This window comes from Zeugodacus cucurbitae, chromosome 2 (genome assembly GCF_028554725.1).
Source record: "Zeugodacus cucurbitae isolate PBARC_wt_2022May chromosome 2, idZeuCucr1.2, whole genome shotgun sequence".
Lineage (NCBI taxonomy): Eukaryota > Metazoa > Arthropoda > Insecta > Diptera > Tephritidae > Zeugodacus > Zeugodacus cucurbitae.
This window is the reverse complement of record NC_071667.1, coordinates 67524756-67552013: the sequence shown is the minus strand read 5'-3', so window position 1 is coordinate 67552013 and position 27258 is coordinate 67524756. Positions and strand designations below refer to the sequence as shown.

The following is a 27258-nucleotide window of genomic DNA, read 5'->3' as shown; positions in this document are numbered from 1 at the left end:
CTAATATCTTCACTGGTGCTCAACTTACATACTATGTATAAGGTGAACGAATCAGATGTACTTCAAAATTGTGGTATAAGGAAAGCAGGCATGGTTGTTAACCGATTTCGTCAAACTATAGCATTGGGATGTCAAAGAAATATTATGAACCGAATTTCGTTTGTCGTAGTTGGTAGTTTCTGAAATATGGTTGTTGACCCATAAGTGGGTGGAGCCAAGCCTACTTTTAACAGACAGTCAGACAGACAGACATCCGGGTTTGAACTCCACTCGTCACCTTGATCACTTTGATATATATATATATAACTCTATATTTAATTCTCTAAATTTTAGTTGTTACATACAACCGTTACATGAATAAAACTATTATATTCGCTTTACACAATGTTGCTAGAGTATAAAAAGATCTGTGAAAACATATGCTAGTATTTAAATGTTGATGATAAACTATTAGGTATTGTTTATGTTCTCTCTCTCTCGATGCCTTCTTATACAGAATCGTACATATATATATGTATGTCATGCTAGCCAGTTAATCTTTACTTGTACTAGGACATTTAAATTAAATTCTAGATATAATTTTTTTTCTGAAATTTTTAAATTTACATTACTAGACATGCAATTAATGGGCCTACATAATCATTGAATCTGCAGCGAATTCGATTTCGATACGATAAAGATTTTCGATCGAAAATGTTCATGCAATCATTGATTCCGTCGATAAACTGCTTTACCACAAAGTGAGAACGTAAAACTGTTTTATCGACAAATGCGACAAATTTGAAAAAGTGTCTGTGCTTTTTGCTTTATTAAAAAAAAAAATTAAAACTGACATTTAACGATTGAGAAATTTCTTCAATAAAAATATTTAATTCTCCTGAGGCTCTTTGAGAAAATTCTTTCGCTATTTCGAGTGGGCAACTTTATATCGTTTTTAAACATTTTTAATTTATTTTTGTTAGTCCGTTTTTGTCTCTCGCCTCTAAAATACCCATTTGAAACATGATTTAGTACGTCATCAGTAATTATTAACATAAAAACTTCCAAATGGTTTATTTCTTTTACATTTCCGCAACTCATTCACCAATGGATAGATTTCGAGCAACATTTTCGATTTTACGGATTCAATGATTTCGTAATTAGCGACATCTATTAGCAGCGGAATGTATTTTTTCGAGTCGGTAAATGAGTTCAATGTGATCGTAAATTTTATTTTCGATACGGATTCAATGATTAGGCCCAATGTAAAACGACTAAACGCCATATTCATAATTAGAAAGAAAAAACAAATTAATTTCCAAGAGATATGTATATCTTTCATGTTGATGGATTTTATATTGATGTTGATGTTGACTACTTTTCGATAAAATCAACTTGTCCTACATTTATGAGATGAAAGAGACATTTGCAATATGAAATTAATTGTGGAACATCAATCACGTATCAATAAAAACAAGTCAATAAAAAAGGATTGTAATGGTAGGTAAAGTATACAAAAAGTGTTTTCAATTTTTTTTATTATACTTTCGCAACATGCTGCACATTTGGTACAGACGATCACACGAGGGAGAGACATACAGTTAAATTTCCCTAACTCGAATCACCATTATCCACAAAAAAAACGTCGAGTTAGAGAGACTTCCAAGTTACGGCAGATAGTTTGTATGAAATTTGACCTCTATTGCCAATTCAAGATTTCGAGTCATGGAGAACTTCGAGTTATGGAGAACTTATAAAAGTTCGAGTTATGAAAGTTCCACTGTATATGTATCACATTTAGGAAAGTAAGTGTGACCTCGCCGCTACTAAGTTTTTTTGTAAATATCTCAAAACTCCTAAAGTTAAATCACCCAAACCTTCTGGAGTCATTTCCTTAAGAAACTTCATTATACAGCATGGAAATTGTTGAAATCGGATAATAACCACGGCTATCTCCCATACAAAGGTTATGTTGAAATGTGCTGATAGTGCTTTAATTCAGAAAGGACAAACACCAGAAACCCTATTTATGGTAAAGAAGGCCGCCCACTTATGTTTCAAAAACCATATCTCCGAAACTACTCAACCAATTTCTAGGAAATTTGGTTCGCAACATTCCCTTTGGCATCGCAATGCTATATTTTGGAAATGGGCGAAATCGATTGAAACCCTCGCCTCCTTCGCACATATGTAAATTTGTAAGTCCATCTTATTCGTGTAATTTCTTTATCTGCTTGACTGGTGTAACAACGCTTACGCGGTTACAGCTGAGTCCACAAGAGCGCGCCACGCATCTCTCCTTTTGGTAACACCAAATGAAGCCAGGTCCTTCTCCATCTGGTCCTTTCATCGGAGTGGCGGTCTTCCTCTTCCTCAGCTTCCACCAGTGGGTACTGCGTCGATCACTTTCAGCGCTGGAGCACTTTTGCCCATTCGAACATCATGACCTAGCCAGCGTAGCCGCTGTCTCTTTATTCGTTGAACTATGTCTATGCCGTCGAATAACACATACAACTCATCATTCCATCTTCTGCGGAACTCGCCGTTGCCAATGTTTAAGGGACCGCAAATCTTCCGTAAAACCTTTATTTCGAAAACTCCTAGTGCCATCTCATCGGTTGTTGACATCGTCAACGCTTCTGCATCATAAAGTAGGACGGGACTGGTGAGGGACTTGTAGAGTTTGGTTTTTGTTCGTCGAGAGAGGACTTTACTTTTCAAAGCAACTGTTGGCAAGAGTGATTCTGCGTTGGATTTCAAGGCTGACATTATTATTGGTGTTGATGTTGGGGGCTAGGCATACGAAATTATCTACAACTATAAATAAAGCACCAGTAAAGATATCGCAACAGAACTTTTCACAAATACCGCATTGATACATCATATATCGAAGATGAGAACCCAAGCTTTTGTGACCAATTTTATACCAAAAATTTATTACCGAAATCTCTTACTAGTTTTTATATAAATTTAGAGGACATGTTTTTCTTATAATAGTGTGTCTCTGTGCCAAAACGTGGAGAAATTACTACTTTCACTAGGCCCCTTGTACATCATATATGGTTAAAGTGGAGTCCAGTGGAATTTATACCGTATATTTCGGTGAATATGTTATATATCATAGTAAAACTAAGTGAACGTATAATTTAGAATATGAAGTAGCTTGGTGGCAAAAAACAATTTAAATCGATCCTGGCTTTCCAGCTTCTATATGCAATATATAACGATTTTCGCTATTCTAGTGGACTTTATGTCGATCTGTGGATCAAATGATGTTTTATCGTAATAAAATTTAATAAATAAATAGCGAAAGTATAAAATGTTCGGTTACACCCGGACTTAGCCCTTCCTCATTTGTTAACTAATAGAGTAGTTTTGAAAATAACTGGCTGAGATGAGATATGAAATAATCTCAGTTGTATGTATTTTTTCTTCTTACTTAATTTGTTGAGAACCGTATTAGTTCTAGTTCAGGCAGCTTCAAGCCAGAGCTTTAAATGAACTCAATCAAGCACATACATACATCTACTTACACCAATGTTCGGTGTGCAAACCTATACGGTACACTTATGTGCAACACAAATGCGTTTAGGTGAAAACAAATTTGAGCGATAAGAAACACGCATGCATAAATATATTAGTGCTACCGAACTGTTATGTATTATATATAAAAAGGCAAGGGTGAAGTCACGTATGCCTTTAGTGCCAAAAAATCAGTTCGCGAGCAAACATTAAACGTCCGGTCTAACAAACATTTTCTAAACAAATACATACACACACCTACACATACATATGTATATACTTGTGTATGATATTTTAAAGTAAATCGCGTGACAATGGCGAAAATAAGATATAAATTGCTAAATAATAATAAAGAGCAAACCATACAATCAAAACATATCATCATATTTTGTTTGATTATACTAATACTCCATTTGTTGTATTCGCAATCGGTTAGCGACGACATCAACGATGTCCATTATGTGGATAAAAATGCTAAAGTACATCATAAGGAAAAATCACAAAAATGTAAGTAATAAGTGATTATGAAATTTGTTATCACAAATGACCGTTGAATGAAGGTAGAGCACTGTAAAATAAATAATAATTATATACAAATAAAAATAATAATAAAAAATTAAAAAAAAAAAATTAATCAAAAAAGAAAAAAAAATTATAAAAAATTAAAAAAAAAAATTAATAAAAAATTAAAAAAAAAAATAATAAAAAAAGAAAAAAAAATTATAAAAAATTAAAAAAAAAAAATTAATAAAAAAATAAAAATAAATTAATAAAAAAAGAAAAAAAATTAATAAAAAATAAAAAAAAACAGAAAAAATAATAAAAAAAGAAAAAAATTAATAAAAAATCAAAAAAAAATTAATAAAAAATCATAAAAAATCATAAAAAAATAATAAAAAATAATAAAGAAATATTACAACAATAAAACCCATAAATAATCACGGTACGCGCTGTGTTACATACATATTTACATAAATTCAATTTCATTGTGCAAAACCAAGTATTTGTCAATTAAAACTATAAATAAACAATATTTTACAACATCATTCTGTGCGCATGTCAACAGCAATAAAAACAACAGCAGCAACAATGCAAACAGCGGCAACAAGTGAAGCAGCAGCAACAACAACAATATTAACATCTACAATAGCAATAGCGGAGCAGCAACAATATTTTATTAACACTTCACAATGTCGTATGCCATTTGTGGAGCCTTTTGAGAAGGGTGTGTTAGATCTGTTCAATCCAGTAGATTACAACTACACCAATTGCACCAACGACGAAACATTCATAACAGTCAACTATCAGCTAAATACACGACAATACTTTCTACACATGGATATGGAGGCCATGGAGCGAACTGTTAAACCCCTAAATGCCAGCGCTACAGATGTCCGCTGTTGTTATCGGCAAATCGTGCGAAGCGGTAGTGGTGCAGGGGCTGATGAAAATTTCGAGTGAGTAATTTACAAATGTTTATAATTATTTACAATAATGCTGCAATAATAATAGTGTTACAGTTATGTAACAGCTAATGAGCGAGTGGAACGATTTTGATTTACAAATATGTATGTTTCACCTGTAAACTATTTTTTGACGCCACCGGCCCATAAACCGCAACAAACCGTAATTTTTTCGGGATGCAATGGTGACTCATGGAGTACGTGTGTATTGCTGCCTGACCAATAATGCATAATTTGCTTATTGACGAAGCCATTCAGCCAGAAATGAGCGGACCATAAATTGGATGTAGCGCTCTTAAAATTGAGGACACTGACTCCGAATTTCGGTTGTAAATTTTAATAATTTCGACTTGATGAAATGACAAACCTTACTGTAGAGAAATGTTAAAAGAGCGTGAAAAAATATAGCGTCATTTGCTATCCCTATCGGTCTACTTTTGTAGTAACTCTGACTCCCGCCTAACCCCTACCAACCAATAAATAGGATAGTTTGCTGTGCTGATACTATGGGCTAACCACAAAATTTCAAATTTTCATGCCGCAATGCAATTATCCTTAACAAGAGTAATAAAAACAAGTAAAGAAAGGCTAAGTTCGGGTGCAAGAAATATTCATTATTTTTTTTAAGATAACACACAATTTGACCCAATTTGAAAATCCTATAATTAGGTATATGAGAGTTAGGGGAAGTTAGAAGAAAAATATTTCCTTTAAATTAAATTAAGATACCTGAGAGATTTACCGAAATTTTCGATGAAAAATTACCATGGGGCACTGAATTCTTCATATTCGATATTCGGGGCTTTGAAAAGTTATAGTCCGATTTCGTCAATTTTTTCACAAGTGATGCCACAGATCATATACAGTATTTGTGTAAAGTTTTATTTCGCTATCTTCATTGGTTCCTTATGTATATCTTATAAAGTGAAGGAATCAGATGGACTTCAAAATTGAGTTACATGGGAAGTTGTCGTGGCTGTGAACCGATTTCATTCATTTTCCACACGTGTCATCAGGGTGTCAAGAAAATATTATATACCGAATTTCATTCGAATCGGTCGAGTAGTTCCTGAGATATGGTTTTCGACCCATAAGTGGGCGATACCACGCCCATTTTCCATTTTGTAAAAAAATCGGAGTGCAGCTTCCTTCTGCAATTTCTTCTATAAAATTTAGTATTTCTGACGTTTTTCGTTAGTAAGATAACTAACTTTTAGTAATTTTCACCCTAACCTTTGTATGGGAGGTGGGCGTGGTTATTATCCGATTTCAACAATTTTCTTGGTGTGTGGTGGGATACGTAAAACCGATTACAGAAAGTTCGGTTTACATAGCTTTATCGGTTTGTGAGATATATACAAAAAACCTAGTTGGGGGCGGAGCCATGCTCACTTTTTCAAAAAAACATCCAAATATGCCCCTTCATAGTGCGATCCCTCATACCAAATTTTATTTCCATAGCTTTTTTTATGGCGTAGTTATGGCACTTTATGTGTTTTCGGTTTTCGCCATTTTGTGGGCGTGGCAGTGGACCGATTTTGCTCATTTTCGAAAGCAACCTTCCTATGGTGCCAAGAAATAAGTGTGCCAAGTTTCATCAAGATATCTTAATTTTTACTCAAGTTACAGCTTGCACAGACGGACGGACGGACAGACAGACATTCGGATTTTGACTCGTCTCGTCACCCTGATCATTTTGATATATATAATCCTATATCTAACTCGTTTAGTTTTATAACTTATAAATAACCGTTATGTGGACATAACTATAATACTCTCTTAGCAACTTTTGTTGCGAGAGTATAAAAATAGTTTCCATAAAAAAATTAACATAGAAATAGTCCATTATTTGTACAAGTTTTGCTAAATTGTATAAACCGTATACTAACTTCCAGTTGACTTAATTATTGCTGAAACGCTCGTAAGGTCTCCGAAAAGTTTAAGTTTTTTTTATTATCTACCATATTTTTTTCCATTTCTATAATATTTATATATTACATATCATATGACACGTGACACCATTTCATTATTCTCTTTGTATTATTTAGCATACTGCCATGCACTACATTTCTTCAGGACTTTATGGTACCGCAACACGTAGATTATATAATTACAGAATGTTCTTTGGGAAAGGATGACCCTGCCTTAATACAAAAAGATGCTTTCTCATTCGTTCAGGAAAAAAATAACAGTGCCACTAACACGAGTAATAAGCACACAACAGCCGCACACAAGAAGCCAAACGTATTTCTATTGGGCATAGATAGTGTTTCGCGTATAAACTTTCGACGCACCATGCCGGAGATATTTAAATATTTGCAAATGAATAATTGGTACGAATTGCAAGGTTATAACAAAGTAAGTGCTTAGATGACATATTAATATATATACATACATATGTACATACATAGTTCAATTTAGTTGGAATAAATTATTTATTGAAGAATTGATTTTTTCCCTTCAGATAGCCGACAATACTTTCCCCAATTTGATGGCTGTATTGGCATCGTACAATTTAACCACAGCAGAGGACAAATGTCGCCCCACATCTGTGGGCGGTCTGAATGAGCCGATTTGTAATTTTATTTGGAATAATTTCAAAAATTATGGCTACAAAACAGCATATGCAGAGGATTGTAACGGAATGAGCACATTTAATTATGTGAAAAGAGGTTTTCTGCAACAGCCGACAGATTATTACCTTAGGCCCATGCTAATGGCTCTTACCAAAAATTTAGAAATTGTAGAAAAATACGGTCTTGATTTTTGCGTTGGTCGTAAACATCAAGCTGAATATATATTTGATTTTCTGCTACAATTTGCCAATACTTTTCCCGCTGACCCACTCTTCGGACTCTTCTGGGTAAACTCATTCAGTCATAATGCTTTCGAAGGTTCAGCATTAATGGAAGCCAAACTATTGGAATATATTAAGCGAATGAAACGTGATGGCATTCTAGAACGTTCAATTGTAATATTATTTTCAGACCATGGTATGCGTTGGGGTTCACTTTTTCAATTCAAATCTGGATTTTTAGAAGAGCGATTACCCGCAATGTTTATATCAATACCGTCGTGGTATCAGAACGAACATCCGGATTTTATGAAAAACTTGCAAATAAATCAAAAACGTTTAACCACACCCTATGATATTTATGCGACCATGAAACATATACTTGAAGTGGGTGAACCGGAAAAAGCATTTCCCTACCACAATGGCACTATACAGGGTATTAGTGTTTTTCGTGAAATACCAGAGGAACGCAACTGCGATGATGCTAGTATACCTGATCATTGGTGCACATGTGTGCCATATGAAACTGTTGACAAAAATGATGATTTCATACGTAATATAACTACGTTGGTGTTTAACGAAATGAATCTGTATTTAATTAACAAAAATATAAGCGATAAATGCAGTAACTTGACTTTAAATTCTTTAAGTTCGGCTGATCTGAAAATGTACGATGCACCCAATCAGTCAACGTACCGACTCACTTTCGAAGCACTGCCGAAGGAGCCACTATTTCAAGCCACAGTCATTTACAATAGAAATACGAAAGCAATCACGATGAATGTTGAAGATATATCGCGACTGGATTCGTATGAAAGCACCGCACGTTGCATTAATTTGAAAGAGGCTAAGAAATATTGCATTTGCAAAGATATAGCGGATGAATGATATTATACCTGTCGGGTAAATTATATGCTCAACCGCATATTTATGTATTTTGGTCCTTTTAGCATTTAATTAGTTAACGATTTATATTGTAGGTTTAATATATAGTTTTACAATTAGCACTTAGTTTCCGCATATAATGTACTCACCAAAAGAAAATTATCATGAACATAACTACATACTTACGTTCGTAAACATAAGCTGTGATAATAAATAAATATGTATTATATGGCAATATACGTTAATATTTGTATAAATCAATTTACGGATAGTGAGTGAGTTTTGCTTTTTATTTTTAGTATTATTAGCATACAAAACATGACTAAACTATTAGTCAATATGCAAATCAATTGCATTAAAAATATATAAATATACATAGATCAGTCTTTATATTTAATTGAAACATATCCCCGAATTTGACAAATTTTTAATACTATAAATTGAAATGGTAATAACATAATACACCAAATGGCGACTGTTTCTTATACCATGACAACATGGTTAATCTACTTCCCAGGAAAGATCATATTCACTATCACTAACGTCGGAATCTTCACTATCACTAACGTCGGAATCTTCACTATCTTCAGTGTCAATACCGCTAGCATCATCAGAAATAGAATCTTCACTAACATGATTACCGCCAGCACCTTCATGATTACTATTATCATTTGCATCGTCACTGTTATTATTGTCACTATCATCAGAAACATCACTGTCGCTGCTACTAGAGTCATCATCTTCATCATTTAGTTCATCGCTTTCATCATAGGAATCACCATCATCATTGGAGTCATAAGCATAATCAAAATAGGGATAATGATCATCATCAGAATCACTATCATTAGCAACCAGTCTTGATGATACACAATCATCATTAGTCCAGATGCTTTTACTTTCCACACTTCCGCTCTCACTTTCGGCTTTTTCCGGTTTTTTATTATACATCTCAATCATGTTTCTCAAAGCCACATATCTCATTATAACATCATTACGATCATCTCGACCAAATGCTGAAGATTGGTTAAAGACATTGTAAAATGAACTTGTGCATTTTTTGTGTTTAGGTTTTCTAAAACACCTCTGACTACAATACAATGCGTTACATTTTGGACAGGTATATTTAAAAGTGTTCTTTTGACAGCTGAAAGAAACGATTTAGAGAATATAAATAAAGTATATGATAGAACCAAACAATTTAGGAAATATAAATACTTACAAATTACAAGCAGTGAAAGCTAATTCCATATTTATTTAAGTGCACCTTTACTCAGTCAATGTTTAACGAAATTTAAGAAATTGCTAAATAAATGTTTTCACCTGTAAACAACTTTATAAAATGACATAAATCCGAAATTTGGATACAAAACAAAAGCGTTTGAACAAGGGCGACCTCTAATGGATATAAGACATATGTTTGACTTCACAAGGGATGCCAACGCCTTTGTTCTTCTCAAGAAAAAATTTGTAATGAAAAAATAGAAAATCTTGATGAAACAACTTATTTTTGTACAAAAAAAAATGTTATTTTTGAAAGTATTATTAATAGAAAACTAGATTTTAACATCTTTTGGTCATTTCCATTAACAAGGCAGAGCCTTCATTGACAATATTGATTGCAATAAAATTGTAGCGATAACATATATTGCCTGCCCATGACTAGCAATATTCAGCATTCATTGCCAATATTGACTGCAATAAAATTGTCGCGATAATATCTATTCCGTGAGGATCATTAAAAGGATAAAATACCTTATGAATATTCAGGACTTGAATACAAACAACCAAATCACATAATAAGTTGCCATAATATATAGAATTATGTATAAAAGTTAATTATATGCACTAAAAAGAAAAAATTAAAATGACAGTCTTTATTTTCAATGAAAGATCTAACGGGTGATTTTTTTGAGGTTAGGATTTTCATGCATTAGTATTTGACAGATCACGTGGGATTTCAGACATGGTGTCAAAGAGAAAGATGCTCAGTATGCTTTGACATTTCATCATGAATAGACTTACTAACGAGCAACGCTTGCAAATCATTGAATTTTATTACCAAAATCAGTATTCGGTTCGAAATGTGTTTCGCGCTTTACGTCCGATTTATGGTCTACATAATCGACCAAGTGAGCAAACAATTAATGCGATTGTGACCAAGTTTCGCACTCAGTTTACTTTATTGGACATTAAACCAACCACACGAATGCGTACAGTGCGTACAGAAGAGAATATTGCGTCTGTTTCTGAGAGTGTGGCTGAAGATCTTGGTGTAAAACCGTATAAAATACAGCTCGTGCAAGAACTGAAGCCGAACGATCTGCCACAACGTCGAATTTTCAGTGAATGGGCCCTAGAAAAGTTGGCAGAAAATCCGCTTTTTTATCGACAAATTTTGTTCAGCGATGAGGCTCATTTCTGGTTGAATGGCTACGTAAATAAGCAAAATTGCCGCATTTGGGGTGAAGAGCAACCAGAAGCCGTTCAAGAACTGCCCATGCATCCCGAAAAATGCACTGTTTGGTGTGGTTTGTACGCTGGTGGAATCATTGGACCGTATTTTTTCAAAGATGCTGTTGGACGCAACGTTACGGTGAATGGCGATCGCTATCGTTCGATGCTAACAAACTTTTTGTTGCCAAAAATGGAAGAACTGAACTTGGTTGACATGTGGTTTCAACAAGATGGCGCTACATGCCACACAGCTCGCGATTCTATGGCCATTTTGAGGGAAAACTTCGGAGAACAATTCATCTCAAGAAATGGACCCGTAAGTTGGCCACCAAGATCATGCGATTTAACGCCTTTAGACTATTTTTTGTGGGGCTACGTCAAGTCTAAAGTCTACAGAAATAAGCCAGCAACTATTCCAGCTTTGGAAGACAACATTTCCGAAGAAATTCGGGCTATTCCGGCCGAAATGCTCGAAAAAGTTGCCCAAAATTGGACTTTCCGAATGGACCACCTAAGACGCAGCCGCGGTCAACATTTAAATGAAATTATCTTCAAAAAGTAAATGTCATGAACCAATCTAACGTTTCAAATAAAGAACCGATGAGATTTTGCAAATTTTATGCGTTTTTTTTTTTTTTAAAGTTATCAAGCTCTTAAAAAATCACCCTTTACATACATTTTAGCGTATATTCTTAGCGTGCATTAGATACAAATATATAGAAATTCTTAATTTTTAAACTACTCAAGCCGTTCTTCGTTTTCAATATTAACGTATGACAATAGAAACTCGACTTTTTTTGATAAATGTAATAATTTTTTTCGGTCTAGCAATACACTTCCATTGCATATGGCAAATAATTTGAAAAAATCGGTATCTTTTTTGGATTTACTTATTTTTAAATGATTTGTAGCATTAGATATTAAACGGTAAATATCACTAAGAGCTGCTAGTTTGTTATAACAAGATGACATTAGGCATTCGGCATCATGTTTTAGCACAGAGCATAATGTCGAGGAATATGTCGGTTCGAAACTTTTTGATACACCTATAGCGTTTGTATTCAGCGCTTCAACTTCCACAGTTGCAAGCGCATCCTCGACACTCTCAAAATTCGTACCAAATTTTAAAGTTAAGCTTAGGTTAACCAAATGTGCTACAGCTTCAATTGGGTTTGTAGAATACTCGCCGTTGAAGTAACGAACCATAGCAGCATATGACGACAATATATTCCATAGATTGTAATGCAAACACTCTGACGGCGCTTTACTAAAAATTGCTGAAAATTTCAGTATACTTTTTTCAATTTCAGGTACAATGGTATCATTATTGGTGCTATTTATCTCTATAATTTTTGATTTTTTTAAAGACCACCATGGCTTATGCTCTGGCACTAAATTCATTATAGTGTTGTTTTCAATTAACTTCTTGAATTCAATACGTTCACTCATTGACAAGTGTTCCCACACCTCGTCCGCGTCATTTATATCAACATCTTTCATACGTGTGGCAATGTCTTCAACATCTTCCTCATCTTCATCATAGTCATCGTTTAAATCATCGAAAACATCATCCTCATCTAATTCACTATCCGCTTTATCTCCGTCAAAGTCATTTTGTATTCCAGCCTCGGTCTCACGTATATTCTTCAAAATATCATACATTTTCTTCACATCACTATGATCCTGTGATGATAATTCATCTTGTATACAAGATTTGTAAAATGCCTCGGTACATTTCAAGTGTTCTGGTGTCTTATAACAGCTGAGAGAACAATATAATGCGTTACATTTTGGACAAGTATATTTAAATGCAACCTTTTGGCAGCTGAAAATAAAATAGTTATTGTTACTAAATTTTCATTTTAAACGTATAAATACTTACAATTGGCAAATCATATGAGATGATTCCATATTTATTTAAAGAAAATCAAATAAACAAATCACAAAAGTGGTTGGTCAAGAGAGACTTCTTATATTTAAAACACATATGCTTGACTTCACAAGGGATGCCAAGGCTTTTATTTTTTTAATTCAAGCAGCTGTATGGGATATTTTGACAATATTTGCGATTAACTTGAACGACAGAATTTTATCCAGCAACAATGTGAATTTGTGATTTATTTATTGATTTGCACTACAAATTATTTGTACTACTATTTAGTAGAAATAATAATTGTAGTAAAAGTAAATTTGCGGTTATTGTTAGAAATAATTTTATAGATTCGAATTGGTAGGATTAAATAATTAAAAATATATAATAACTTTTTACGAAGAAAATTACGGAAACTGGCTTGATTCTGCATAAAAATTGTAAAAATCCTATATATTTGTAAAACAGAATACTTTATCAATGCCAGAAAAATTGACTGAAAATATCTTATTGAATAATGATTTATTATTAAATGCTGCTTGCAAAGAAATAAATAAATAATTTAGTATTATAGAGACGTTGACAACTCTGTAATAACAGTGAAGTGCGCATGCTTATGTTTGACAAGTGACAGCTGGCATCTGACATACACATGCCGAATGGACCGATAAATGTGCTTTTCTATTCCCTGTGGTTTCTTTACAAGTTTTGCTTGTGTCGAGAAAAGTACTTAGGGTACGTTCGTGACAGTCATCGGGATTTGTGTATTTTCGGTCGAGTGCAGAATATCTACCAAAATAGCGCCACCGACGCCAACCAAACGTGTGAAGATGACGGAGTCCAGTAGCAGTGTTGTGAACGGGAGTAACTACGAGACGTTACATCAAGGTCGTCTCAACATGTACAAATCCAAGGTTGGAGTTGTCCTAGGCGCTCAATGGGGCGATGAGGGCAAGGGCAAAGTGGTTGATATGCTCGCGCTGGAAGTGGACATCGTTTGCAGATGTCAGGTAAGCAACAAAAACATTTCCAACGCTATTGTACTTTAGCAGTAGAGTGATGTAAACATTTTATAAGGAAAACGCTCAAATGTACAGTACAAGTCACGCGGAAAATGACAATAAAATTGAAATTATTGACACTAACATACATATATATTTTCATGTCTACATACATATATACCGCACAACTAACCGAGTAATATTTGTTAATTCTGATGAAATCGAAAAATCGAGTCATAGTATTCTATGGAGCTTCCCGTTATTCCTTTTGTGTGTAGCAATCTGTTCACTACCTGCTACAGCATTCATTCATAAAACATACACACACATTGGATACGCATGATTACTTCAGCAAAATTTTTCTATACTTGTGTTTTTGGCGTTTCAATGTTTACATAACATCATAGTTTTTGCGTTCTATTCGACTTTGAGTTGGTGAATAACCGACAATTGTGATACAATTTTGTCGCGTAACTCGCCTGGACGTTGTGCACACACAATCATTCATAGTTGTCTAATTTATTTCTTCATGTGATGGCAATATATCTACATATGTATGTATATGCATGTATTTTACGGCGCGTTTATTTGTTTATAACTAGTCTCTCTTGTTTACGATTTTTTTAGTAATCATAGTCGATATAAATTTCCATTCATGATGAATTAGTTCTTAATATTTATGGTATATTTCTCTGAAAATTATGCTGCTTCATATTGATTACAATTTTTTAAAGTACAAGAGTGAGTAGTGGCTCTTACATAAAGCTGATCGCTAACACTCATTTAGACTCGAGTAAACAATTAACACAATTTATCTTATCTAGCCATATTCCTATCTACATTTGTATACATACATACAATATATCTACAAAAGTCTGTTGTAAATTGTACAAAAACTGCTTATACTCAGAATATACCTACACTTATAGATATACCCTATATATGTACATACATACACATGAAGATATATATATGTATATTCAGGTAACAAACAGTTAAAAGTTAGAATGGATGAATGTGTACTAAATTTGTGTATAGAAATAATACAATTTGAGAGTCATCTCTACTACATTCACCGGTTTATGTCCGATCTCTGGCGAACATCACTGCTGTCATTCAAAATTAAAATGATATCTTGATATCTGAGTCTGTTACTTAAGTGATGCGCTGATAGAAAACATATTTAAAGTTCACCTTTTTGCTTTTCACTAAATGAATATAATATTTGTACTAAGCCATCCTTTTTTGATAAGGTACTTAAATTGAACGCTTTTATTAAATATAATTTATGTTGCATAAACACACATACATACATTTTAAGTAGATACTTCGGTTCGGATAAACTGATGTAGAAAGTGTGAAATAATGACTTTTTAAATAAGATATTTAATATATATACAGTTGCCTCTGGATATAGCGAACTAATTATTGCAGGGACATGTTCACTATACCAAGGATGATATGTTTTCAGAAACTTCTGTTATTTGCCCAAAAAATCCAGTTTTCTCAGAAGATTGTTGGAATACATTTTTATGAAACATTTCATGTTTACTAATTGAATAATAGAATATAATAACACCTTTTCCATTTTGTTCAACAAATTTCAAATTTTTCTTTTAAAGAAAGTAATTTTCTCAAATACATGCTTGCATGATCAATGTATTAGCATTCAACATTAAATGGAGAAGATTTCGTTCACAAACATATCTATGACCCTGATTTTGCAGCAGCAATAAGCAGTAAAGTACAATTTAGGGGAATACCCGATATCAAGTCGCATTCCTTTTCGTAATTTCCGTTGCTTTCTACACAATATTGTTTTTTAATTTTAGTTCACTATTGCTAGCTTTAGAGTATTCACTATACCCAGACACGACTGTATGTATACATATACTAAGGTATATAAACTACAAATTTTGGTACGTTTTGCACTTTTGCCAATATATATATACATACATATCTATATGTACATATATTGGGTTTGTATATGTATGTGCCCATGTTAGCTATCCCTGCAGTAAATTTGACTGTATCTAGGGAACTAATAGGTCTTCTCTAAATTTTGATACAAACAAGTAAACAAAAAGTTATATATTCCAGAACGGTTGGAGGAACTGCTTTCAAGAATCATCATATTAATATATGTTACTATTGACATAATCGGAATGGATCCGAATTTATATCCCCACAATGGTTGCCTGTTTCGCTATTTACCCCACATTCCTTCTTTTCTACCACAAAAGCAACCTGGATGAATTCCACAAATTTATATATTTTTTTTTGCAACCCGAAACAATGCCCATTTAATTCCCCTCGATAATTTTCGGGACACGAAATGTTGGACTGCATAAACCTGGTATTTCTACTAGGAGGTAAATGTGTTAAAATTAGTGTTGGGTTTAATTTGTGTAGATCTTAATCTTATACACATGTACATAAGTATGTATGTATTTGCACTTTCTTGCTAACAATCAGCTAAAACATAAGATAAATAAATTCACTAAATTATTTCGCATTTTGTACGAGCGGCGCGGTGCACATACAAACATGCATGTATGTATGTATGTTAGTCATAGCCTTTAAATTATATTATATACATTTATTAATATAAATACATATACTATATCTATTGTAGGGCGGAAATAATGCTGGACACACTGTTGTGGCTAATGGCACTGAATTTGATTTCCATTTACTGCCAAGTGGAATTGTAAATGAGAAGTGTATATCGGTGATTGGTAAGTAAATTATCTAGAATGCACGAATACATTTGTCAACATTTGTAATTTGTAAGATCCCCACTTTTATACGGCCCTGTTATAAAATTTGCACTTGAAAAAAGTTGGCAGTAGCTGCTTGTCTAAGTCACACACACACACACACACACACACACTCATTGTGCCTACGTTACTTTAATGGAAGAAAGCAAATAAAGAAACATATAAATAAATGTATTTGGTACAGTACCGTGCCAATATACCGTTTAGGTGAATGTGGTATATCAAATGTGTGTGTTACTCAGTTGTGTCGGCCATTCGCTCATCTTACGGTCACGGTCAAAAAGCGCAATTTTTTTTTTTCGAAATGCACATTTCACTCGTAATAGATGCAAAAATGTAAATATATCTAAAGCTTTTGAAGGGCAATCACAGCGTTGTATGACAAAGTCAACCTTTCTTATACTATACATGTACACATACTTTCTGTAGACAGTCCAGTCTGAGTTATAACTCATTGCCTATATGCTTATAACACTGAGGTAATTTAAAGCAACACCATGCCATCAGCGTTTTTTTTTTATCTTTTCTCAAACAATTTGATGACGATAAGAGTGATCAAATTCAAGTTGATGATACGCTAAATGGATTCACCAGAACTCTAATAAATTCATATATAAATATTTATAATAAAACATAGTTAGCAATAATTTCATAATTACGGTAGTTATTTCGGCAAGCGAATAATTTTTCGCAGCGACAAAGTATCGCTTGACACGCAACGGCAGCAACTTTGATTGCAATTACGAGGTTTACAACCAAATGTATTTGTTTGTTTATATATGTATGTATGTATGTATGCATATTTATGATCTTTGCATGAGTAATTGTTCGCAAGATTAACCACTTGTATTTCGAAATGTTTAATCAATGTTTTATTTATTCGTAAAGTTTCACATTGCCACTTATACAAGTTGTATTGGTATCTTGAAGCGGCGCTGTCGGCGAATGTCACAAGACTAATTAAGATAATGGTGAAATCACCACCCTTCTACTGTTTTAATAAATCACTATTTTTTTTAAGAATAATATAAATGACTGTTAGTACGACAAACATAAAGGAGAAATGTAAATATATTTTTTACACTCTATTGTGTGTTTGTTAGTAGACATTTTTGTAAAGTTAGGTTATGCTGATTGTTGTTTTGTAATACAACAATTAATTTTAAATTGTTAATTAAATATAGGCAATGGTGTTGTCATCCACTTACCATCACTATTCGATGAATTGTCGAAAAATGAAGCCAAGGGTTTGCAAAAGCTCGAACATCGTTTGATTATTTCCGATCGCGCGCATTTGGTCTTTGACTTTCATCAATTGGTGGATGGCATGCAGGAGGCTGAAAAGGGTGGCAAATCGCTCGGCACTACCAAGAAAGGTATTGGTCCGGCTTATTCCAGCAAAGCTACTCGCAATGGCATTCGCGTTGGCGAATTGTTGGGAGACTTTAATATCTTCGCCGATAAGTAAGTGTTTGTTTAGCTGCAATTGTAGTACCAAAGTAAATTAATTAACACATTCCTATATATTATTTAAATTTTAGATTTAAATCGATTGTTGCAACACATTTGCGTCTTTTCCCCTCAATCAATATCGACGTTGAGGCTGAGCTAGCGCGTTACAAAGAGTATGCGGAGAAGATTCGTCCTTATGTAAAAGACACCATTTGTTTCCTACACACTGCATTGCGACAGGGCAAAAAGATACTGGTAGAGGGTGCCAATGCCGCTATGTTGGATATTGACTTCGGTACCTATCCATACGTAACGAGCAGCAATTGCAGCATCGGTGGTGTACTTACTGGTCTGGGTCTACCACCGCAGACCATTGGTGACGTTATTGGTGTCGTTAAAGCTTACACCACGCGTGTAGGTGATGGTCCGTTCCCCACCGAACAAATTAATGTAAGTATGCACCATATTTCTGTTGAAAGTTGGATTTTATTTTTCTTTTTCTTGGATATTTAGGAATTTGGCGAGTTGCTCCAGACACGCGGTGCTGAGATTGGTGTTACAACGAAGCGAAAACGTCGCTGTGGTTGGTTAGATATTCCATTACTCAAATATACCTCACTTGTAAACGGTTATACAAGCATCTGTTTGACAAAGCTTGATATACTTGACACTTTGCCAGAGATCAAAGTGGCTGTTGCGTAAGTATGCAACAATTTAGCTTGCAATGCAAATGAATAACAGTGAATTTATATTTTTTATAGTTACAAACGCGCTAATGGTGAAACTTTGGATCACTTCCCAGGCACAATTGCACAATTGGGTGAAATTGAAGTTGAGTACGCAACTTTGCCCGGTTGGCAAGAGAGCACCGAAAATATTCGCAACTTCAAGGAGTTGCCTGAAAATGCACAAAAGTATGTACGGTTCCTAGAAAGTGAGCTACGTGTACCAGTACAATGGGTTGGTGTTGGCAAAGGGCGTGAGTCCATTATCAACATCCATTAATTTTAACTCGTAACGTGTGTTTTTGCATAATTGGCTTTGTCAACTGCACAGAAAATTCGATTGTGTACTTTAATGAATTTTAAGGATTATGTTAATAAATATATATTTTTTGTTTTGAGTTTTACTGATATGCAAATATTATCACTTTAAACTTAGACATTTTATTATATACTAACCCACAAAAGTTGAAACTCAAGAAAAGCAGATGCAATAGAGCGAACTACAAAGTGTAATGTTAAAAAGTCTTTAGTGTATTTGAAATTAATTAAGAATTGTGCTTTTTTTATAATTTATCATAACGAGCCTTAAACGATGCGAAATCAAAAGTTGTACTTTAATATTTTAAATGTATTATTGTTTGTAAAAATTTAAATACATATACATAAATACATAAAATAATACAAATATTTGTCTCTAATACTTCTGGGTTCATTAGTTATTATTGGGTTGGATATATGTACATATGTAAATTCTCAAGTAAATTTATACTTATATATCAACATGCGTATGTTTAAAACACTAATTACCAGAACGTTTAGCTTTTAATGATTGTTGCTGAATAAAGTGTCTGTACCACTTCCTTAAGAATACTTTCTGAATAACTTAAGCATTTTTCACCGGTCAGTATAGATCACACAAGAAAAGAACAAAAAAATTATAGCATAGAGAAGTAGCGGAAGCAAGATTCTTCTAAAAAAAGTGTAAACTGATTTTTTGTTGCAGAAGTGTTAAATATTTTAATATAATTAGTATATTTTATGCAACGAATCAATAAATTTTACAAAAATAATAAACTCACTCATATTTGGAGTCGAAAGAAACTCCACTTTCGAAGGCCTACAGTTCAGTTCATAGCAATTGAAGTTTTACTTCTCCTTTATACCTTGGCTTAGCTCCTGAGCAAACATAACAGTGATTATAGAAGTGTAGGACTCAAGATTTCCTATTCTTTTAGCGGTATTTTCGACAATTGAACTTTAAGAGCGTGCAAAGGAGCGGAACCGGCAAAATCAAATTGCGCGTTTTTGGTTGTTACTATACTAAGACCATAACCACTATTCACATTTTTAGCCGCCTGTTTAGCGTTTCCGCCACATTCGAAGACATGTGTAAATTATGGAATATTTTCTCTTCGCTGTTGTCCATAATTGAAATTTTGAGGCAAATACAAATAAATAGTTTTAAAAATAATAAACTGAATCAAGAATATTCAAAATTTATAAATCTTGCTTATTGTAATACAGGGAACATTCTTCTTCTTCTTTTTGTTAAACTCTGAATTTATATCGATAAATATTACAATGGTCAGAAATTTATTTTTTGGCTAAAACCCAACAAATGAACATAATTTCATTACGATCGTTTTAAATTCATAATGATATTTATTTTGTCAACACATTTTTACCCCTATAATTAATATATAGCGAAATTGGAACATTAATTAAATAGAAATGTTCATTAAATTGAGATTATGACAATTCAATTCATTGTTTGAATGGAATATAAATGCATTTCGATAAACTTATTACCGGTTAATAGATTTATCGATATTCGTCCAATTCGCCGTGTCTCGTTCACAACGAATGACAACGAATTTCTCGTTCACTTCGTTCTCAGCTCTGGTTCAGCGCTGTTCAATAGTCAAGGATTTGAATACCTCGACCAGGAAATTTAATTAAAATGGTATATAATTGATATTTCCTTAATCCAATCTTGTTAAAATAATCTATTGTGTTGATAAAATGTATTCATTGTCACAAAGTGGCAAAGATATTCGTTAAATTTCAGACACGTGTAACGATACTAACATAACCTCAATTTAATTATTTCAGGCTGCTGCTCCCAAGGATATTGAAAAGCCCCAAGGCGCTGATTCTGCATCAGTTCACCGCATTCGCATCACTTTGACTTCAAGGAACGTACGTTCTTTGGAAAATGTGTGCCGCGATTTGATCAATAGTGCCAAGAACCAGAATCTGCGCGTCAAGGTAAGCATGCAGCATATTTTATTGGATTTCGTATATTTTTGCACTTTCCTGGAGGCTTTGCTTTCAACAATAAGCTTAGTCTAGTCTTTATTTTAGTGCTATAATATATTCAGCTTGAATTGGACATTATTTTTCAATGTGTTTTTGTACAGAGAAAGATTTTTATGTTCAAGCTACACGTTCTTTTCACTATTGAAAGAATTTTGTAATATAATGCAATTTTTGTTTATTACAGGGTCCAGTACGCATGCCAACCAAAACTCTACGCATCACCACCCGTAAAACACCTTGTGGTGAAGGTTCCAAAACTTGGGATCGTTTCCAGGTAATATATTTATTGTGATATTCTTTAATGTATGGCAAATGTAATATAGAGCTCAACTGAATTTTTCACACTTTGTTCAGTATTAATACTTGCCCATAATAAACGCACTCACATAGTCCATTTAAAATATAACTCATTCTAAATGGCTCTCTGAGTTTTACAAAAAAAATGTATTAACTATAGTTAGGAAATCGAAAATTGTAAACGCCTTATACTTATTATATTTTTATTGTTTATCTTTTTAGATGAGAATCCACAAGCGTATCATCGATTTGCATTCTCCATCTGAGATTGTAAAGAAGATCACCTCAATCAACATTGAGGCTGGCGTAGAAGTTGAGGTTACCATCGCCAACTAAAATAGAACGTGTATAATTTTTTATACAATAAATATTTTGAAATAGTAGTAAAATGTAAAGTTTTCTATTGTTTAAAAGAATTGAATTTTATTTGTTTTAAACTTGAATGATAATTGGATATTTGAAGTTAAGGAATGCAAATGTGTGATGAGCAGCTATATTTAGCATATAAGAAGGAATGATTAATAGTAGTCTGGGACTGGAGCACAAGCGATTTTTATAAAATCTGCGTATCTGACCATACTATTGTTGTTAACATTTGCTTCACGGAAGATGTTGTCAACCTGAAAATTAGTTTTAATTAAACAATTATAAAAAATAAAATAATATTCTATTTACCTCACGCATAGACAAACCCTCTCCCCAATTCTGCAAGAGATTTCGTAGTTGTCTTGCAGATATAGTGCCTGTATTTTGAGGATCGGCTGCTTTGAACGCTGCAATAACTTCGTCAGGGATTTTTTCGACTTTGGAATGTTGATGCATAATTTCTAAAAAGTCAGCAAAGCTCATTTTTCCTCCTTTCTTTTTTAAATATGCAATTAGTTCTTGGATTGTAGGAGATAGACCCAGCGAACGCATAATTACGGTCAACTCATCGAGGGAAGTAATCTGTCCCGACCGCGCAAATAGATAGAAGCATTCACGGAATTCTAAGATAAGATAATTTAGATTACTCAATTATTAAATATCAATTAGGAAAAATAGAAAGTGTCGTACTTTCCAAATATGGTTAAAGTGAAATAAACTCAGTTTTAACAAAATGTTAATAGAATATATTATAATAATATTTTCATACCATCGATATCCTGTTCCTTGAAATAACGAGCCTACGAATTTACAAAAAAATATTATTATAAATTACGGAATTGCTTTTATTTATGTTTTCATTAAAACTTTTACTTACCATTTCTGTTTTATCAAAGCGATTGAAACTAGTGGACTGCAATTTGTTGAACTTATATTGTAATAAAGTTATTGTTTATTATATTATTTTATACGTATATATAAACGTAAAATGAAATTATAATATAATAATAAAACAAAATTATCAAGTAAATACTGTGGCAGAAATCTTTCAATTTGGATGGATTTTCGTTCAACCGTGACGTTTCATTTTAGAGGGTGTTCAGTGTAAACAAATATTAAATTATTTATTTTATATAAACAAAAAAAAATTTATCTTTAAAATTTACACGTGTTCTTTATCTTATTAATTTTTAAATTTATGAAAATATATGAAAGAAAACAAAATTCTGAAGTAAATACTTTGACAAAAATCTTTCACTTTGGAGAGTTTTCCATCCAAATGTGACGTCACGTACGTTTAATTCCTGAGGGTGTTCAGTATAAGCATTTTTTCAAAACAAATATTTAATTATTTATTTTATGAAAATATTAAACATTATTATACTAAAAAAACGAGAATCCAATTAAAATGTATCGTTTGTTCTATTAATAAAATTAATACGAGTTTTTCAAATCTTGGAATGCAATATTACCACACTTATATCGATAACATAGAAAGCTTTTAATAGTGGTCAACATAATAAGAACTATTGCCTTTGCTCTATTTGACGGATATATTGTTGTAAGGTCTACAGTAAAAACGGTTATTAATGAAGCTGCGTTAGATATTTGGGAAAGTTATAAGCGATTGTCCTAATAAATTGTGCTGCTCTCGAAGAGTCGATAATGTTAGTTTTTGTTTATAACTATCGTATAGTGTTACATCGCCAATGTTTTGACATTTCCAAGTTGTATACGTGTATACGTGTGAATTTCTCAAGTTTAGTTATTTGACGTGGTTGCTCAATTCATTTCCATTTGCTACAGGCCGCACTAAAAATCTCCAAGGGTTTTGTAAGGTCTAAAACACTGCCGTGCTTCCCAGCCTACCTGACGTAGCTGTGCCAATATGCGTCCTGAAATCAAGTCTTTCCACCGAAAACAGTTGCCAGCTTTTTCGCTGTTGCTGTTATCGCTTATGTTATTTGGACTCACCTCTGCTCAACGGGTTGCTCCAGGAGTTCCTCCACAACACTATGTAAGTAAAGCTATAAACTATATGTATTGAAGTACAAAAGTATAATGAAAATTGTAAAAATTGAACCATATATAGCAACAAGTTCCGGTGCAGCATAATCAGCAACCACAATATCAACAACAACAGCAGCAACAAATACACCATGCGCCAAACGTAAATCCCCAGCAATATGTGAGTGAAAGAACACTATAAAATACCTTTCCGAATTAATTTAATCAAATATTTTATGTTAAATTATAGCAACAGCAAGTGCAATATCAGCAGGCGCCCGTGCAACAGCAACAGCAACAGCAATATCAACAACAACAACAACAGCCGCAATATCAACAACAGGCACAACCACAACAACAGCAACAATTCCAACAACCGCCACCACAACAGGTACAACAACATGCACAACATGCACCACATGGACATCATGGACAACAGCAAGTGTTAAATGCTGCCAACATTCAAGATGAAAGAGCGTAAGTAAAGCAAAAACTAAAATATTACTTATTGCGAACAATTTTCAGAAAATATAGATGATTTCAGTGTATTGGGAACGCATTGAATACTTTCATTATCTAATAACATAAATAACAGTAATCAATAACACCTGAATAAATTGGAAATTCTATATAATCTAGTATACACACTTGTGTATATACATATGTATATTTTGCTTTTATATAATCTTTGAAAGTTATTTGACCAACTTGAAAGTTATCAATATGAATAATTGTGTATTAACCAACATATGTATATATATGTTCATATGTACATATGTATGTGCGGAATTTCATTGAATTGATTGTGACAATTATATATGTATGTGTATATTTCAAAACTATTTTTTCTTATATTTTAGTCACATTCAGGAGCACATGCAGGTTCCAATTGATACGAGCAAAATGTCTGAGGCAGAATTGCAATTTCACTACTTCAAAATGCATGATTCTGACAACAACAACAAATTGGACGGTTGTGAACTCATAAAATCTCTTATTCACTGGCATGGTATGTTGTTTTAATTTCTTATATTACATATGGTTTTTTTATTGTATGTATGTATGTATGCTTGTTGACACGGTGTCGGTACCTTCACACATATGTTATATTTTACACTGACATCTCATACACATGCAATGTATTTTGTATATATGTACATATTATAAATTATTTGTGCGCATACTCTCGTTTTTTAATTAACATAACAAGTTTTAAGCACACTTTAACTAAAAATTTAATTTAAGTTAAACTTAAAAAGAGAATTGTGCATATCTTGTTTCCGGTGCAGTATATTTGAGAATAGATATTGAATTGTACATACGCAAAGTGTGTATTTAAATCACATAAGATGTTTTGAAAAATATAAATTTTTGTTACTTTTTTTTTGCAATAAATAAAACCGTTAAATGTGATGACCTAAATATAAAATATTAAAATTTTTAATTTGAGAAATATAAATAATGCAACCTTCTGTTAATATTTAATCTAACAATTTAATCGTATTTTACTTTTTTATTTACATGTGAAACCGTGACTTTGTTATCAACAACCATACATCAAACTATACACGCACATTCCTTTTCTCATTAACAACCATAATCCTCTGTGAATGGTATGGTTTTGGAAATAAAAAAAAATTGTATAAATACTTTCATTTCATTCAATCAAACGCATAAACGCATGAAATATGGTATTTTGATTTGAATGATTTTAACTAATAGAGCAAGGAAGCAAGGAGCAACCGCACAACGAGCAGACGCCACATGTTGAAGAGAAAATCTTCTCCGATGAAGAGTTGGTGGCGTTAATCGATCCTATTTTGCAAATGGATGATACGTCACGCGATGGTTATATTGACTATCCGGAATTTATAAAAGCACAACAAAAGGCTGTGGCAGCATCACAACAGAAACAACAACAACAACAACAGCAGCAGCAACAACAACAGCAGCCACAAACTGGAAAATAAGAGTTGCAATTACATAGTTTTCTTATTGTTTGTTGTTACTTTATTCCCTCTACTTAAGGATTCTTAGGATTCCATGACAGATTTTTTTTTGGCACAAAAATGTGATTTGAAATTGTTTGCAATTTTTTTCGTTTATTTTTTAATTTTTTAATTTCGAATGTCGTCATTCCAAGTAAAAGGCAACTTTACCATTAGATTTAGCTGTGCGCGCGAACAAATTTTATATTTAGCAAATTAATTTGGCGTTTTTTCTCGATTTTTTTTTATTTGAAAACCTAATTTATTTAATTATCTTAGATAAATTTATTTGTATGTAGGTATTATAGAAATGTGCTCATTAAACCAACATATAAATGTGAATAAAGTTAGATTTTCTACAACAATTTAAATTAAATACAAATTCAACGAAACAAAAGGAATGACATAAAACTAAAAAAAAAAATTATGTGCTTAAACCTTAAATCCAAAATAATAGAACTACATGGTAGAAAACTGACTGATTGTGGTACAATTTCGCAAGAGAACTAATAAAAAATTTATTAAAATAAAAAAACACATTTCGTGAAGAAATCTGTACCGACAAAGCATGATGGCTTAAGTTGGTTAATCAACTTTGTTAGTAATATTTATACAGAAACACACCGAAAACTATGCAAACCACAATTGCGAAAGATATTAAAATAAGTTTTGTGATCTAAAATTTTTTTGTATTAAAGAGTAAACTACTTGAGTTTAGTTGCCATAGTTTGTCGGCGCAAAATTTCTCCACCAAAGTATATTTATAATAATTTCTAAGAACTCATTCTTTTTGTGCACAAGACATAAAAGTAGTTAGCATAACATAAAGGCTTACATATGCATCAACAAATACAGTAAGCATTCGGTGGGTTTGGGTTTTGGTAAGCTTAAATTGGTTAAAAGCATGGTGTCATCTTACATTCGCAAATGTAGCTTTAATATAAGTAAAATACAACACATCTTGCATAACATTTTCATTTAAACTTAGTTCAAGGCTCGCACGACAAAAAGGATGAGCACCATGGAACTGATGAGGAAAAAGGCAAAATTTATTCCGATGAATCTCTGACTGACATCATTGATTATGTGCTGAAGCAAATGGATTTGAATAACGATGGTTATGTGGATTATGCAGAGTACCGAAAGAGTGAGGAAGCGCAAATGAGTGATGATCACAAAAAGCCATAAAATCTTTAATATTAAAACAAAAATTGTAGTCATTTGTTGGTACTTTAAATAAATTTTTTTAATTTTATTTTTTATATTGTTGCTTTTATTTAATACTGTGAAATATTTCTATATTTAAATTATATAACATTTAGTATATGTTGGACATAATATAAAACTTAAATTAAA

General features: G+C 32.8%; 7 protein-coding genes across 8 annotated transcripts; 4 read left to right on the top strand and 3 right to left on the bottom strand.

The window, feature by feature from the left end:
- Positions 1–3308: 3308 nt before the first annotated feature.
- On the top strand, positions 3309–8891 carry LOC105219069 (uncharacterized). Its single transcript, XM_054225233.1, has 4 exons — positions 3309–4008; positions 4568–4958; positions 7013–7322; positions 7429–8891. Exons 1-4 carry the CDS (start codon positions 3816–3818, stop codon positions 8644–8646), a joined length of 2112 nt encoding a protein of 703 aa, XP_054081208.1. The 5' UTR covers positions 3309–3815; the 3' UTR covers positions 8647–8891.
- Positions 8892–8915: 24 nt separating this feature from the next.
- On the bottom strand, positions 8916–10142 carry LOC105219067 (dentin sialophosphoprotein). The gene is made up of 2 exons (XM_011194993.3): positions 9863–10142; positions 8916–9787 (listed from the first exon to the last, which is right to left on the bottom strand). Exons 1-2 carry the CDS (start codon positions 9889–9891, stop codon positions 9145–9147), a joined length of 672 nt encoding a protein of 223 aa, XP_011193295.1. The 5' UTR covers positions 9892–10142; the 3' UTR covers positions 8916–9144.
- A 1562-nt stretch (positions 10143–11704) lies between these two features.
- On the bottom strand, positions 11705–13333 carry LOC105219066 (uncharacterized). The gene is made up of 2 exons (XM_011194992.3): positions 12980–13333; positions 11705–12922 (listed from the first exon to the last, which is right to left on the bottom strand). The coding sequence occupies exons 1-2, from the start codon at positions 13006–13008 to the stop codon at positions 11836–11838; spliced, it is 1116 nt and encodes a 371-aa protein (XP_011193294.1). The 5' UTR covers positions 13009–13333; the 3' UTR covers positions 11705–11835.
- Positions 13334–13623: 290 nt separating this feature from the next.
- LOC105219065 (adenylosuccinate synthetase) lies at positions 13624–19333 on the top strand. Its single transcript, XM_011194991.3, has 6 exons — positions 13624–13977; positions 16604–16706; positions 17933–18212; positions 18290–18650; positions 18714–18898; positions 18962–19333. The coding sequence occupies exons 1-6, from the start codon at positions 13798–13800 to the stop codon at positions 19203–19205; spliced, it is 1353 nt and encodes a 450-aa protein (XP_011193293.1). The 5' UTR covers positions 13624–13797; the 3' UTR covers positions 19206–19333.
- Positions 19334–20729: 1396 nt separating this feature from the next.
- On the top strand, positions 20730–21962 carry LOC105219063 (40S ribosomal protein S20). Its single transcript, XM_011194989.2, has 4 exons — positions 20730–20888; positions 21038–21193; positions 21429–21518; positions 21764–21962. Exons 1-4 carry the CDS (start codon positions 20886–20888, stop codon positions 21875–21877), a joined length of 363 nt encoding a protein of 120 aa, XP_011193291.1. The 5' UTR covers positions 20730–20885; the 3' UTR covers positions 21878–21962.
- Positions 21938–23100, bottom strand: Calml4_0 (calmodulin-like protein 4). Its single transcript, XM_011194990.3, has 4 exons — positions 22785–23100; positions 22677–22707; positions 22217–22530; positions 21938–22161 (listed from the first exon to the last, which is right to left on the bottom strand). The coding sequence occupies exons 1-4, from the start codon at positions 22785–22787 to the stop codon at positions 22060–22062; spliced, it is 450 nt and encodes a 149-aa protein (XP_011193292.1). The 5' UTR covers positions 22788–23100; the 3' UTR covers positions 21938–22059.
- Positions 23101–23621: 521 nt separating this feature from the next.
- LOC105219062 (nuclear transcription factor Y subunit beta) lies at positions 23622–27164 on the top strand. 2 transcript variants are annotated; one of them, XM_011194988.3, is made up of 5 exons: positions 23622–23924; positions 24000–24095; positions 24165–24391; positions 24775–24923; positions 26891–27164. In XM_011194988.3, exons 1-5 carry the CDS (start codon positions 23796–23798, stop codon positions 27088–27090), a joined length of 801 nt encoding a protein of 266 aa, XP_011193290.2. In that variant the 5' UTR covers positions 23622–23795; the 3' UTR covers positions 27091–27164. The 2 variants fall into 2 exon arrangements, with proteins under 2 accessions (XP_011193290.2, XP_011193289.2); XM_011194987.3 differs by lacking the exon at positions 26891–27164 and adding an exon at positions 25637–26437 and having other exon boundaries at positions 23623–23924.
- Positions 27165–27258: the final 94 nt, after the last annotated feature.